The sequence below is a fragment of the Phocoena sinus genome, chromosome 3 (assembly GCF_008692025.1).
Source record: "Phocoena sinus isolate mPhoSin1 chromosome 3, mPhoSin1.pri, whole genome shotgun sequence".
In the NCBI taxonomy this organism is placed as follows: Eukaryota; Metazoa; Chordata; class Mammalia; order Artiodactyla; family Phocoenidae; genus Phocoena; species Phocoena sinus.
In genome coordinates this window covers 111,075,419-111,089,053 of record NC_045765.1, presented here as the reverse complement: position 1 = coordinate 111,089,053, position 13,635 = coordinate 111,075,419, and the positions used below count along the sequence as shown (strand labels likewise).

Genomic DNA, 13,635 nt, shown 5'->3' with positions numbered 1-13,635 from the left:
AACCAACATAATATTCACTATGATGTCCTCTCCTGAAGAATCTGTGTGAGCAGAAAACTGGAAATAAAGTGCAAAACCCATCAGACCAGAGGGAGAAAATGTAAGCCGTATCATCTGTTTACATTTTAGTCTTTGAGATTCTGTGCACTTGGGAACCACCTGAAACTGCACATCTACCTAGAATATTAATGCCGTCCACAAACTGGTCCACAAAAAAACCATATCCTATGAACTTTCCAGGAGAGACATCTGTAGCTGATTAGACAAAATCGAGCACCGAGAGCATTCTCAGACAGCCACCAAATGACATCCCTCCTCCAGCAGCTGGGGCCATGGTTTAACCATCCCGCTTCCTCCAAGTAGCCTTTCTTTTCTTTCTTTTTTTTTTTTTTTGTGGTACGCGGGCCTCTCACAGTTGTGGCCTCTCCTGTTGCGGAGCACAGGCTCCAGACGCGCAGTCTCAGCGGCCATGGCTCACGGGCCCAGCCGCTCCGCGGCATGTGGGATCTCCCCGGACCGGGGCATGAACCCGTGTCTCCTGCATCGGCAGGCGAACTCTCAACCACTGTGCCACCAGGGAAGCCCCAAGTAGCCTTTCTTAATTCACAGAACAGAGCTGAGGATCTTTGCCTTGACCTCCTCCTAACCCTGAACCCTTGCACCATTCACCATTACCTGTACGCAGGCAGTAGGTTTTAGTTAATCCTGTGCTAACAAGAGATCTGCTCGTCTCAATGTCTACATTCAGGGGATGCTGCTCTCAATCTAAGGCATCAGGCTCTCATGAAATCTTGCTTATGACAACTACAGACACCAGGATGGGCCCCCCCCGCCCCAGGTCTCTTCTACCCAAGAAGAGTTCTGGTCCTTGCCTCCCAAGCCCCAAAGCTAAATTAACAACGCTGTTCCAGCCTGCTTGACCTCTCCAGATGCCAAGACACTACCCTCAGTACCAAAATGCCAGTTAGCCATTCAGAGTCAGGGGTATTCGAACAGTATTTATAAATAAGAGTAATATAACAAAGTATTAGTTATACCATGAATCAAGGAGTTCTGCCCAAGAACTGCCACCTTTGGTTAATCTCTACTTTTGAAATCACTTTGCCCACTAAGGCTTTCCAAATTTTCATTGCAGATTTATTCTATAAAGCCCAGACAGGATTTGGTTTTACTGACTGCCAGTTCTGGAATGATTCTTATTGGTTCTTTGCATGATGACTCATTTATTTATGCTCTGTCTAGGAGGGCAGAGTACATGCTAGGATTGAGACCTAGCAGCATTTACTACATCCTTTACTCTTTCCAAATGCCTAGAAACTCACAGTTTCTAGCACGGATTAGAGAGCACAGAACAGACTATGTTTCTGTCAGTGAACGGCATTTACTGAGTGCCTAGTGTGTATGTAGCAGGCCCCATTCTGAACATTAGAGAGCTGTGAAAAAGTCACAGTCCACACCGTTGCTCATATTCTAGAACAGTGGTTCCCAAGCTTCTGGACTTCAGACACTAGCAAAATCTCCAGAAAAATTACCGGGAGGTCAATATTTTTTCTTTTGCTAATATAAGGACACTAAAAATAACCGTTACCTCCTCTCACTATCATTTCATTAGAAAGGGTATTTTAACACAAAAAGGGTAAAGGATGTCATCTAAGAATGAAGGACAGTTCTTTAAATTGAACACATTTAGCACTATGAAATCTTACAACATTGTCCTTATTTTTCTCGCTTTCGCTGAGGACTGGTGGCAACTAAAAATTGGCACTTGCCATCTGCCTCTACAAGAATCAAGTCACTGGCCACGGCAGCCGCTGACCTTCAACACCCCCTGAAAGGAGTTCAGGGTGGAGATCAGGAATGAGGCACTCTGTGCTCTGGGAAAAACTGGCAGGACAGGCCTTCAGATAGGTATTTGCAGGAGAAGATTTTATGAGCCCAAATTCTTGCATCTTCTCTTATCTAGAAAAGTACTAAAATCAGAGACATTTTCTCCTCCTGACTAGCAGTAAGTAACCTTCACCAGACTAGCAGCAACCTTCTGCAAAAAATGTGTGCCTGACTGAATGTACCCCCTTCACCAAAATCACATATATACTGACCTTCCCCCCGCCACCTCTTCGAGCAGTTCCTCAGAGCTATCTGAGACGCTGTCTCCTGGGCTATAGTCCTCATTTTGCCCCCAATAAAACTTACAACTCTCACGTTGTGCTTTTTTTTCAGTTGACAAACCTTAGCAGAGTGCACGCCCTTGTTCAAAGGCAGTGAGAGGCCGCTGGGGTGTGTGTGTGTTAGGATGGGGACATCTTTCTAAGAAGCCTGTTTGTTTACTGTATAAACGAAAAGGTAAAGAGTTTTCACTGCACCTCATTTTAAAGTTTCAAGGGTTTATGGACAAGCTAGACTGGGCCCAACTGACATTTAAAAACTCTGCTTTGAAGGCCAGATCAGAAATGGGAGGTCACTGGTAATGAAAAGGGTTTTCAGCTGATAACCAGTGTCTTTGCAGAGCAGATTGTATCTACACGTCATTTTAGTACATGATCAATAACATTAGAGGTTTTTAACCAACAAGATTTTCTAAGGGGAAGGAGAAGAAAAGTGAAGGATCGGTGTCAGTAATTTTTTACTTAAAGCTTGTATTAATGCTTATACCGTCTCCCTGGAGGAGTCTAGTAGGGTACTTGTTTTCTACTAAAAACACTTCCATGGAATTATAATTGGCAAGAAAAATACTCTTCCAGGGTGGTGGGTGGAGAACGGACGACAAGGCAATAAAGAGACTTCTTTGGAAGACAATCAGAGCATGGTTGTCATAAAAAGACCTTACAGCCAAGCCCCCCAGAGGAAGTTTCTGTTACAATTACTCAGAATTAATGACCATCAATTAAGAATTGTCAGATGCCCCTAGAATATGTGGAGAAACAATCCACAAGAAAGATGCAGTTTCTCCCACACTGAAGCCTCCCTAAACCTTTCTCAGCAATGATTCACGTTTATATGCAAATTACTTCACTGGCAGTTTCTAAAACTTTAACTCTTACCTGTTAAAATGCATCCCCACAAACTAATTTAGTCAGATTATTCCTTCCCATGAGTTAGTGATAAAATTTTACTTTGCATTCCAAGTGAGAAGGTGTTTCCTAAACTGTTTCTATGCAACTGGAAGAACTCTATAAACTATTTCTTGACAAATTATTCATCCGACATGTAGGATTAGAAAGAGCTCCTGTTTAACCAAAATACACTTATAATTTAAACTAAGCTGCCCCCCCCCAAAAATCAAATGCAGTGCATAGCAGAATAAAAGACAGTTAAAAAATTTAGTTACTGAGCTCTGAAATTTTCAGGACAGTAAGTAAATTTCTTGCCTGCTAAAGTTTCGGGGTCCAGATAACGTTAAATAATTCCTGCAACAAAGCGAGTGCCGTCTTTTCAACACCAGGGCCCTGAGGCTGTTCTCTCAACTCTGAACACATAGCCACTGAGTATTTTGGTTTGAAGTTTTTAATATTGGCTTCATTTTCTCAATATGTGTATTTTAGGTTTCATCTGTACTGGGGGCTATCTTTTAATAAAAGAGATTGAGGGCCAATTAATAAAGCTACTGGGAAGCCTCTACACAACAACTGAACTCATAACTATGGCTAACTGTGCCTGGGCACGTGAGTGCACAGATTACTTCTGAAGCGACGTCAGAGCTTAGAAGAACACCACTGTTGCATTAAGTTCTTAAAACAGAGTGCCTGAACCACCTGTATGAATATTCAGAGCCATACTTAACGTGATGATTTGTTACTACAATTGGAACATCATCATCCAGGGCTCTGAGATTATCTGTCTACAATTAAGTGGTTACCATAGCAAAGTACTTTATTTGCATATCAACTGCATATTCTATCTGAATTTTAAGAGAGTTTGCAATTTTCGTCGAGATTTTCCAACTGATTCTTTAAAAAGATATCCCAGTCCCTAGATTTACTCAAATTAACGCGTGCTTGGTCCACTTGCTCTTAGGCAGTGGTTTTGTTTTTCCTCTAATGATACAGCTGAATTCGTTTGCTCCCTTTATATATGATGATACTTTGTTTTGTTTTTGCTTTTCTAGGGTACAGCTTCTAAAGCAATGACTCTCTAATACGGTTTTGGAGCAGAAACTCAAGAAACTGTAGACCTGAGTCTATAGGGCTTTGTATTTATCGGGCATCCAATAAAAGCTCCTTGGATTGAAATTTAATTCTGGCCTGCCTTATAACATTTTGGCATTCTTTAGTTTGCCACAAGGCTGATGAATGAGTAAATGTGTCATCATCAGGGGTACTCTTAAACTGACTCAGACATAGAACGGTTACATCTGACTTCTGGTGGAGGCGTCATCTGTCCGGAGAGCCAGAAATCCAGAGCCTCCTTTAGACAGCCAGAAGCTTCCGGTGCCTCATTCTAAGGAGAAGGAGGGGATGCTCCCTCTACTTCCCTCATGTCTTTTCTTTGAAGGTATTTTGAAGTCGGGCAACCAAGGTCACACTACCTTCTCAGAGAAAGCAAGGTGAATTTTTCAGGTGTAAAATGGGGCCAGGTCTCTGAAAGAGTCAGGAATCTCTTCCCCTCTCCCCACGTTTCCCAAGTCCTGTTCTTACTTCTCTCCTCTCCAGTGACCAACGTGGTCACCGGGAGTGAACAGGTAGGGCATGGGATAAGTCAAAACGGATGCTGCGACCAGGCTGAGTCGTGGTTATCTTTCACCCTCTGAAAAACAGCAATGAGAATGCCAAGACCCAGACAGCAGTCATGGTGTATCTCACATGCCCACCCCGACTTCCCCACGCGTGCCGGACTACGACAAAGCAATTCTACACGCAGCAGAGACAAAACCCTCCCCTTGTCTTCTCTCTAAGATCCTTCTTTTATTCCTTTCCCTTTCTTTTTTTCATATTGTTCTCCTTCACCCTCAATCATTGCTCAATTCCGAGAAAACTGAGTCTGCACAGCAGGCCCTGAGCCCCCGCTGCAGAGAGCGATGCCAGTGAGCATGGATGGTGCCACAGTGATCTATCCAATCAGACTGGTGGGGCAGCTCGCTGAGGCCATCCTGCTGGGCTGAACGCGGTGTAGACAGACAGAGGGCTACAGGGACTAGACAGCGTGAGAGCCAACCAGACACGAAGCAGCACAGAGCCGGCGAGGCAGGACTGGAGGCAGGACTGGAGGCAGCCAGGCCAGAAGCTCATACGCTAGTCCAAGCCTCGTGGCAACCCCAGGGGAACAGCCTGGGCCAGCAGCAGTGGGCCAACTCCTGAGCTCACTGCCATGGCCCCGTCCCAGACCTGAGTCACTGGGGATTCCACGGACTTCTAAGAGGGCCCTACATGCATTTCCAAACCCAAACTGCTTGATGCTGTCATGGAAAACCTGGATCTTTGCATTCTACGCTTTCACTGTGGACCACATCCAGGTCACAGCCTAAGGAAGGCAGCTGGTTAAAACGACCCTGCTGGCTGATTCCCCAGCTTTTGTAATGAATCCCAGAGGGCTATGAACTGATGTGTGTTTCTGGCGCTACCAAGTCCCAGATGAGTCCTCACCCAGTGAAGACCGATCAGCCTGTGATTTATTCTGCAAGGGGAGCCTGAGAAGCCACCTGCAATCAGGACTCAACCGCTAGAAGCTGCCTCCAGAAAGGAAAGGATGGAGAATGTACAGGTCAGGGGAAGAGGAGTGAGGGGAAGAAGCTCTTTGTTTTCCTGTCAACTCAGCTTTTAAAAAAATGCCTGAGGACACCCAGAGGCCCATAGGAGCCACAGGACTGCTCTGTGCTCTTCAGTCCCAACAAAGGCAGGCTATTAAGGGGCCAGGAATGGCACTTTACAATGTTGTTAACATTTGGTTTCGACAGAACAAGGTCAGTTCTAAAGACCCTACTCCTTAGAATGCAGCAATTGTAGGGAACACAAAAGAATGTACTAAAACCTGCCAAGAAAGCACAAATACTTTAATAATCATCATATAGCTACTACCACTTACTATTTACTATGTGGGCTTAAAAGCCTTTCTCATATATTATCTAATTTAATCCTCAAAACAACTCTGAGGTATGTACTACTATTATACCCGTTTTCCAAGTAAGAAAACAGGCTTAGAGATGAGGCAGACTGGTGAACATTTCACAGACACTTTAAGGTGAGGTTGGGGCTGATCCAGGGCCAGATGAGGTTTGAGCTCTAACTGCTGCTGAGAGCGCCTACTGAACAGCCAGGGCATTTGTACGTGAGCATTTCCAAAGTGTCAGCTGGGTGCCCACCAGTAGGTAAGGCCTTGAAGGCGAATCCTGCTATCTGAATTAGCTTAATGGTCAATAGTTGTATTTTCATTTTATTTTTTAAGTAAGCCAAATTTTGAGATTTCCACTGAGGTCGCAGATTCTTTTACACCTGACTTCTAAAATCAAAATACTAAGATTTTGATGGTTTTTGTTATACTATGGACAGTGACAGCTATGTGAGCCTGTGGCCTTTAAGATTAGGCATAGTAAAGGCATACTACATAGCCTGTAATTTGTCACCCAGTTACATTTTACAAAAATGTCATTTTTGCCAATGCCAGTTGTAAGAAGAAACACGGTCTGAGTATCTTTCTGAAGGATCCTTTCGTTGCTCTGGCAACAGTCTCCTTTCTCACCATTTGTTTCAATGTCAAACGGATCCAGAGTTGAGAGAAGGGTTGTGGGGAGAGCAGAGACTGATGCTCACAGCTGCAGCAAGTCCTTGGCTGGGGCTGGGGCTGACCAGATGCTCTTAGAGACCGGCCAAGAGGACAGAAAGCAAGCCAGCTGCTTCAGACACCCAGGGGGCAACTCTCTTAAGCCACAGATTCAAGGGCCATGGCTGCCACTGATGCTGGCTTGAACTGCCTGGTGGAGACCTCTACTATTGGAGAAAGAGCCCTCAAAGATGTGCCCCTCATCCCCTCCCCAACAGGAGGGAGCCAGCTGACCAGCGTTCAGTCCATCCTTCCAATGATTTCTTCTCAGAGGGGTGCTGCTGGGCTGGGAGGTGAAGAGAATCCACTTTCCTGTATTTCAGTTCTTAGCCTTAGATCAGTGGCCCCCTAGAGAGGCAGAATCTGACTGTACAGGAATCTCTGCCTCTGGCCAACTTTTAGCAATTTCAGACGTTTTGAGATGCCATATGTATGCATGGGGAACATAAGTGAAAGGGGATGGGGAGGAAAATTTCTTGTAGAAAAATCAAGACTTTGGGGAGACAGATGACCAACAGCCCAGCATCTTGGGTGTGCTACTGCTCCCTTCTCCCCAGCCCTTCTTCCTAGAGGCCTGAGGCAGAGAGAAAGAGAAAAGTCAAGAATAACTCACTGGAGTGTATGAATAATACCTAAAATATGTACTCATCTTTGTGCCAAAATGAACACTCTAGCCATTTATGTGAAATAGCAAACAAGAGTACCAGAAGACTTGTTGGACTAATCCACATTCTTAGAGACTAAATTCACTGGAGTAACACCTTATTAAAAACTGCATGTAAACAGTCTTTGAGACTGAAAGACATCTATAATTTTCTGCAAATTGATTGCAAAAGACCGATTGTGGTGGTATGGCCCAAGATGTCCCACCCTACTGTAAATGGCCATTCCTTTGCTGGAAAGCACTAAGTTTCTCAAGATGAAAAGCATTCCTACGGATGACAAACCAGGAGTCTCATCTGCATACCAGCATATTGACAAAACTCATAATAAAGGCATGAAGTCATCGGAGATAAGCAAATAAAACATAGTTAGGGCAAACTGAGCAGAAATACGCCTCTCTGGTGAACCAGGACTCTCAACAGGATTAATTATTTGTGTAAACTGGCTTCCCTTCATCTACATGTTTATTTTGACTTTTCAAAAGCTTTAGTAACACTTTGGTAACACTCCTCAGCAAGCTGTAAGATGCACATGCCCTCGAGGCACTGTGTGCCTGGGGGGATAAAGCGGAGGCATTTCTGACAAGAAAAAGATGAACCAGGATGGAAACCCACCTTAATGAACATTTCTCGGAAGTGAAAACCCAAGCTTAGGGGATGAACTGCAGATTTGAGAAGTGAATCAAAAGGGGGACAATGAGCTTCACAGAATCAAAAATCTAAGACAGGATCATATTTTCCAATCTCCCTAACTTTCAGAAGAGGAACGCCAAGATCCACAGAACTGGTGCATTTATCTCAAGTGAAACTGCAAGTTAGTAGCAAAGCTGAAAATCAGAATCCTGGCCTCCCAAATTCCCTGAGTGCCTGTGAGTGCCTGGGTGTCTCATGGTACGGCTGATCCTGGCAGATAGAGATGAGGGGTCCTGAGATCTGTCACGAGTATATCCCCCATTGAAACAGAGCATGACTGTGAAGCAGGTCCTCTGTCATTTCTCTGGGCCCATTACCCTCTCCCCCACATACACACATGGGGCCCCCTAAGGTTTGAGAAACAGAAAACATCATCTTATCAGCTGTTTGGGAAAAAAACTGCTGTTTGACCTGTTTGTTTGGGATCCAGCCCTGCTGAGCTCAAGAGTTTGCCATAAGGCAGGCAAGAGCTAATTCATTCGAGGTCTGCTTCTTTACAGGCCCGGATGCCAGGCTCAGTGCTTATCTCCACTGTCAGCAGCCCCATGACCCCAGCTACAGGATGTTCCCTTCAATGAGGGTTGTAGGTGGATAGCTGTTTCTCCTGTTAGAGTGTAGATTAATAAATACCTTGGTTGTGGTTGTTTAAAAAGTGAATATTTGGGCTTCCCTGGTGGCGCGGTGGTTGGGAGTCCGCCTGTTGATGCAGGGGACGCGGGTTCGTGCCCCGGTCTGGGAAGATCCCACGTGCCACGGAGCGGCTGGGCCCGTGAGCCATGGCTAATGAGCCTGCGCGTCCAGAGCCTGTACTCCGCGGCGGGAGAGGCCACAGCGGTGGGAGGCCCGCATACCGCAAAAAAAAAAAAAAAAAAGTGAATTTTTTTCCTGAGAAGTCTATTTCTCAGCTTCCTGAGGATGTCTTCAAACTCTGGTGTGTGCGTGTGTGTGTGTGTGTGTGTGTGTGTGTGTGTGTGTGTCAAACTCTGGTGTGTGTGTGTGTGTGTTTCTGCTGCTCAGAACAAGTCCCTTGAGCGTGGACAGACTGATACCCTCTTGGTTCTAGATCCGCTTTTCAACTCCACATGGCACAGCCTATGAAAATGCAGGCGGCCACGGAAGTTTTCTTGGAGCTCACGGCCTCCCCTCTGGGATCCCTGTAAAGTGCTCATACTTTTCTTTCCACTGATTTCTAACAAGCTCATTAGTGAGAAACTCCCAGAAAGTGGAAGAGTTAGTTTGTAATTTCTGATCTGAGCACACAGAACATTCTGACAATTGTCTCCAGGAGACCGACAATTTAAACCAGAACAGTATTAAACACAGAGCAGCTGATACTAATTCCCTTCCAGCCAGCTTCTTCGCCTAACAAAGCTGAAATCATCCCGGGGCCGGGGATGGGGCCGAGAGTGGGTGGCAGCACCAGGCTCACTGCCTGTGAATGAATGCCCCACGCTCACGCTCATCCTAGCTCACAGGGCCCGCCGCAGGGGGGCCTCACACACCGCAGTTCTTCCCTGGACGCACGACGTGGAAAGCACGCTGGTGATTTAATGGGAAAAGCAAAAAGTAGGAGTAGTTACTCAAACAAAACCCAGCAACTTAGAACCCGAGGAAATAAGCAAGGAAGAGGAGCAGGTGAGAGCAGAGAACAGACACTTCCTTCACTTCAGGGGAGTGACACAGGGAAAGGGAGCGATGAGGGCAGCGCGCGCCTGCTGCCTGGAACCGGACAGAAGACCGTCCTCCTCAAGTGTGGCAGCAAATGAATGAGCAGTGAGGGTGCTGCACACACGCACGAGCACACACATGGCTCTCAGGCCCCCTCGCCTCCGCGCACGCCTACCTGCAATTCCTTGCAGCAGCCCGCAGACGTTGAAAATACTTTTCTTCATGATGCTCTGCACACACATGGTGAAGACGGACACCAGGGCCACCATGCAGAGAATGAAGATGCCCACGGCTAAGAAAATAGCGGTGGTCTGCCAGAAGCCGCTGGCGATCTCTCCGAAGGTCTCGGCGTAGGGCCCGCACAGCGTCTCCCGCTGGAAGTGCTGCACGCCGGGGTTCCGGATGCAGCGGGCGTAGATGCCCAGCGTGGGGTGGTGGGGCTCCAGGGAGCCTCCGCCCTGCTCGCCGGGCTCGGCGCTGCCGCGGGGCTTGGCTTTTCCAATCAGCCAGTCTGCGCTCATGAAGGCAATGAGCTCGGCAAACGCCACCACAATACTCAGGAGGGTCCAGAGCATCGAGCGACAGGTGACAATGACATGACACATATTGATGTTCGAGACGTCAGGAGTCGGGAGGCCACGGGGTGAACTGGACAGGCGAGCCCGGCGGGCGGTGGGGAAGGCGCGGGAAGGAGGCTCAGGCGCTCCGGGCCGGCAGTGGCCGCTGCTCGGGGGCTCCCTCGTCCCGGCGGCGTCGTGGGGCAGCGCTCTCCGGGGCTGTCATGCTGCCATGTCTCAGCTCCGCGCGGCCGCAAGCCTCACCTACTGGGGGAGAGAGGGGAGGAGAGCGGTTAGCGGCGCCGGCCCCGCCCCCGACGCCTGCCTGCCCGCCCGGCCGCCCGCACTCCGGCCGGTGCTTAGACCCCAGTGCGCGCCCGCGGCACAGCTGCCCCACGCCCTGCGCAGCCCTGCCCGGCGGCGCCCCTCGTGCCCACAGAACCTTGCCCCGGCGAATCCTGCGCCCCCGCCAACACGCCGCCGTCCTCGGCGATGTCGGCCGGTGTTTTTGTTTTAAGGTCTCCCACACTGCGCTCTCAGAGGCGTCTGTCGTTACCCTTATCTCTCGGCAGCACGACACAGGGGCCCATGCCAGCCCCTGCACCCACCCGGGGGCACGCTGCACATGGGGTTCCTGCCCCAGCTGCATGCTCTTGGGACGTGGCTCCTGCTCTATTATATCTTATTAGAAAAAGTCCAAGAGCACAGGGATCCAGACAGATCAAGATGTGTCTACCAGTGAACTATATCAACGGACTGTCTGCGTTTTTTTTTTTAAAGTTTACAGGACTCTTTGCCTGCTGTTTTGGTGTTAGATGAGCTAAGTTAGAAAAACTTGCCTCAAAACCTTTTGCTTAACAGTAGAGAGTAGTAACACCCAACTTTATTTCCTGGGAATCAAATTACTAGCAGAGACAAAGGAGGGAGTATTTGCTTCAGAGGTAAATGAGAATTTAAAAAGGAAAACAACGCCATGACAAATAATAAAACTTTGCCACCCAAACTCATTTTTCATCCATTTCTCACAGGGTGATTTTTAGACAAAATGAACTACACAAGTTAAAATGCAAAGAAGAAAAATAAAGCTCCAAGAACTGATGACTTACTCACTTGGGGAAATTATTCAAAACAGAGGCATTAATGACCATTGACTAAGTATCATTGCCACTGAGGGGACTTGTTGACAACAGAGACTTGCCTGTGAAGAATGCGTCCCTTGAACTGTCCCAATTCATCACATGTGCCTCTCTGTCTGAGCTTCGATTCACCCCAGGTCTGAAACTCAACATGCGCATTGTTTCTCATCTCACAAGGACTCATGCTGTTCCCAAGGACAAACGGCTTCATTACCAGAGGGCTCTCTCTAACAGCTTAAACCCCCTTCAGGGAGGCCTGAACCCTGAAATGGGCCGCAGGGCTCCTCACAGCCCCATTTACTGCCCGCCTCCCCCCGCCCCCAGCCCACCAAGGTCAGGAAGAATCGCACAGCTCACATCTGACATCTGGGCACATGGCTCTGTTCTGAGTGATCTTATTGACTGAGGTCATGTCAACTCCCCAAGAACTACAAAGAGCCTCATGGCGTGTGGGCAATGGTTGGGCGGGGAGTTACAGAAGAGGGAGGGAAGTGGGGAAAGAAGGGAGGGAGTGGGTGTCAAAGCTTCTCCACCATGCTGGCTAACATCCTAGTTAGAGGTGATTACTTACCTTATAAAACACAGTGTATTTAACAATCCTCACATCACTGCACTTATACAAGATGCTATTTTGCAAAATTAGCTAGCGCAAAGCTAGGAACAGAGGGACTTAACGGTCATGGTTGTGTGTGTGTGTGTGTGGCACTGGGGAAGGGAGAGGTGGTGTGCATGCCGCATGCAAGGGTTTTGGTGTTCATCAAGTCTGGGCTCCAAATCTAGCTCCACCACAGACTGGCCATATTGACTGACATCTAACTTGTCAGAACCTTAGCTTTCAGCTTCCTCATGGACACATGAAGAAAGAAAGGGTACCCTGCCTCACAATACTGTTGTGAGAAATAAGCAACATGCTGTGAAACCACCTGCACAGTGCCTGGCATAGTAGGTGCTTAGTAAACATCAACTCCATTGCCTCAGAAGCTTTTCCCCTAACATGGATGACACTGGTCAGACAACTGTTTAACCAACGGAAGTGCACCGTGGATAACAGAAACTTGGCCGTTAAAAGATCAGGCAGCGGCTATTTAGAGATGGATGAGGTCACTCATGTCTAAAGCTTCCCTGGTGGGCTTTGAGGGTGAGGTCCTGGTCTTACTTCCTGTTTCCCTACTGCCTAACACAGCTGACAAGCTCAGCTGGGGAAAATAAATTAGCATTAGGCCAGAAGTATAACCTACTCCCACTCACTCATTCTCACCTCCCCCACTCCCCAATATTTCCAAAGAGAAATGCCTTTTGAGTAAAACGTTACCAATACAAAAGAGCTTTGGAGGAGACTGTGTATAATGAAAGTGATCATTCTAAATGAGAACAAGGAAACAAGCTAGGATGACTCCCGGGAGGACGCCCCACCCCATGCAAGCTGGGCCCACCCACCAGGCTTACAAACACTTTCAATCTACAGGTGGAGAGTCTGTTTGTTAGGAGAGAATGAGGCTCTACAAGATCTTCCCATTTGATTAGAAAGCCAGTTTACTGATGGGCCCAGTTGCTCTTAATCCCTGCTGCCCCTCTACTGTTTAATGGCAATTTTTCCATATGAATAGAAAACCTCTACATAGCTGTCCTCTTGCAGAACCTCAGACTCTGCTACAACCTCTCAGGTGACTTGGATCTTAATGAATATGCGAAGTGTATACTGTTCTGGTCAGCAAGCTCACCTCAGAGTCAGGGATGCAATTAGGTTGCAACTTCTAGAGAGAAAGGATGTGAAACTTCAGGAGAAGGGAAGATGGCACATTCAGGCTTATTAGCAAAATGGTTCATGCCAAATTTGAGGCAGGATTATTTAGGGACCCCTGTGCTTAAATTCAGAAAGTAGAGTCCCCTGTCCATCTGTACTAAAACAATTCCCCCCCTCCACTATACCAGATTCTCACATCCACACCAGAGTGGCTGGAAGGACGCCTTCATTTTTCTGTTTGCAACAGGGAGATAAGATGTTTTGGACTTGCCAGCAAATCGGCTAATTACTACTATTAGAGGAACAGCCACAATATGCAAGGCTGACTGACAAAAACTGGCTTTCCTCAGGATCCAAGAAAAGCCCTCGGGTCGGTGGGACGGGGGAAATCCGGAAGTGCGGCAAGGGACTTCTACAGTGCT

The 13,635-nt window shown here is 47.4% G+C and overlaps 1 protein-coding gene across 9 annotated transcripts in view; it reads right to left on the bottom strand.

Annotated features, from left to right (window-relative positions):
* LHFPL2 (LHFPL tetraspan subfamily member 2) overlaps window positions 1-13,635 on the bottom strand; it is a 184,040-nt gene that overhangs the window by 14,885 nt on the left and 155,520 nt on the right. For 5 of the 9 annotated variants that reach the window (XM_032625474.1, XM_032625466.1, XM_032625468.1 and 2 more), the window contains one exon: window positions 9,952-10,600. In XM_032625474.1, coding sequence (XP_032481365.1) covers window positions 9,952-10,381 — 430 coding nt within the window. In that variant the 5' untranslated portion in view covers window positions 10,382-10,600. Of the gene's footprint in view, window positions 1-9,951; window positions 10,601-10,775; window positions 10,859-10,941; window positions 11,092-13,635 lie in introns of those variants that run through there. The other 4 variants (XM_032625473.1, XM_032625469.1, XM_032625470.1 and 1 more) reach the window with 4 other exon arrangements.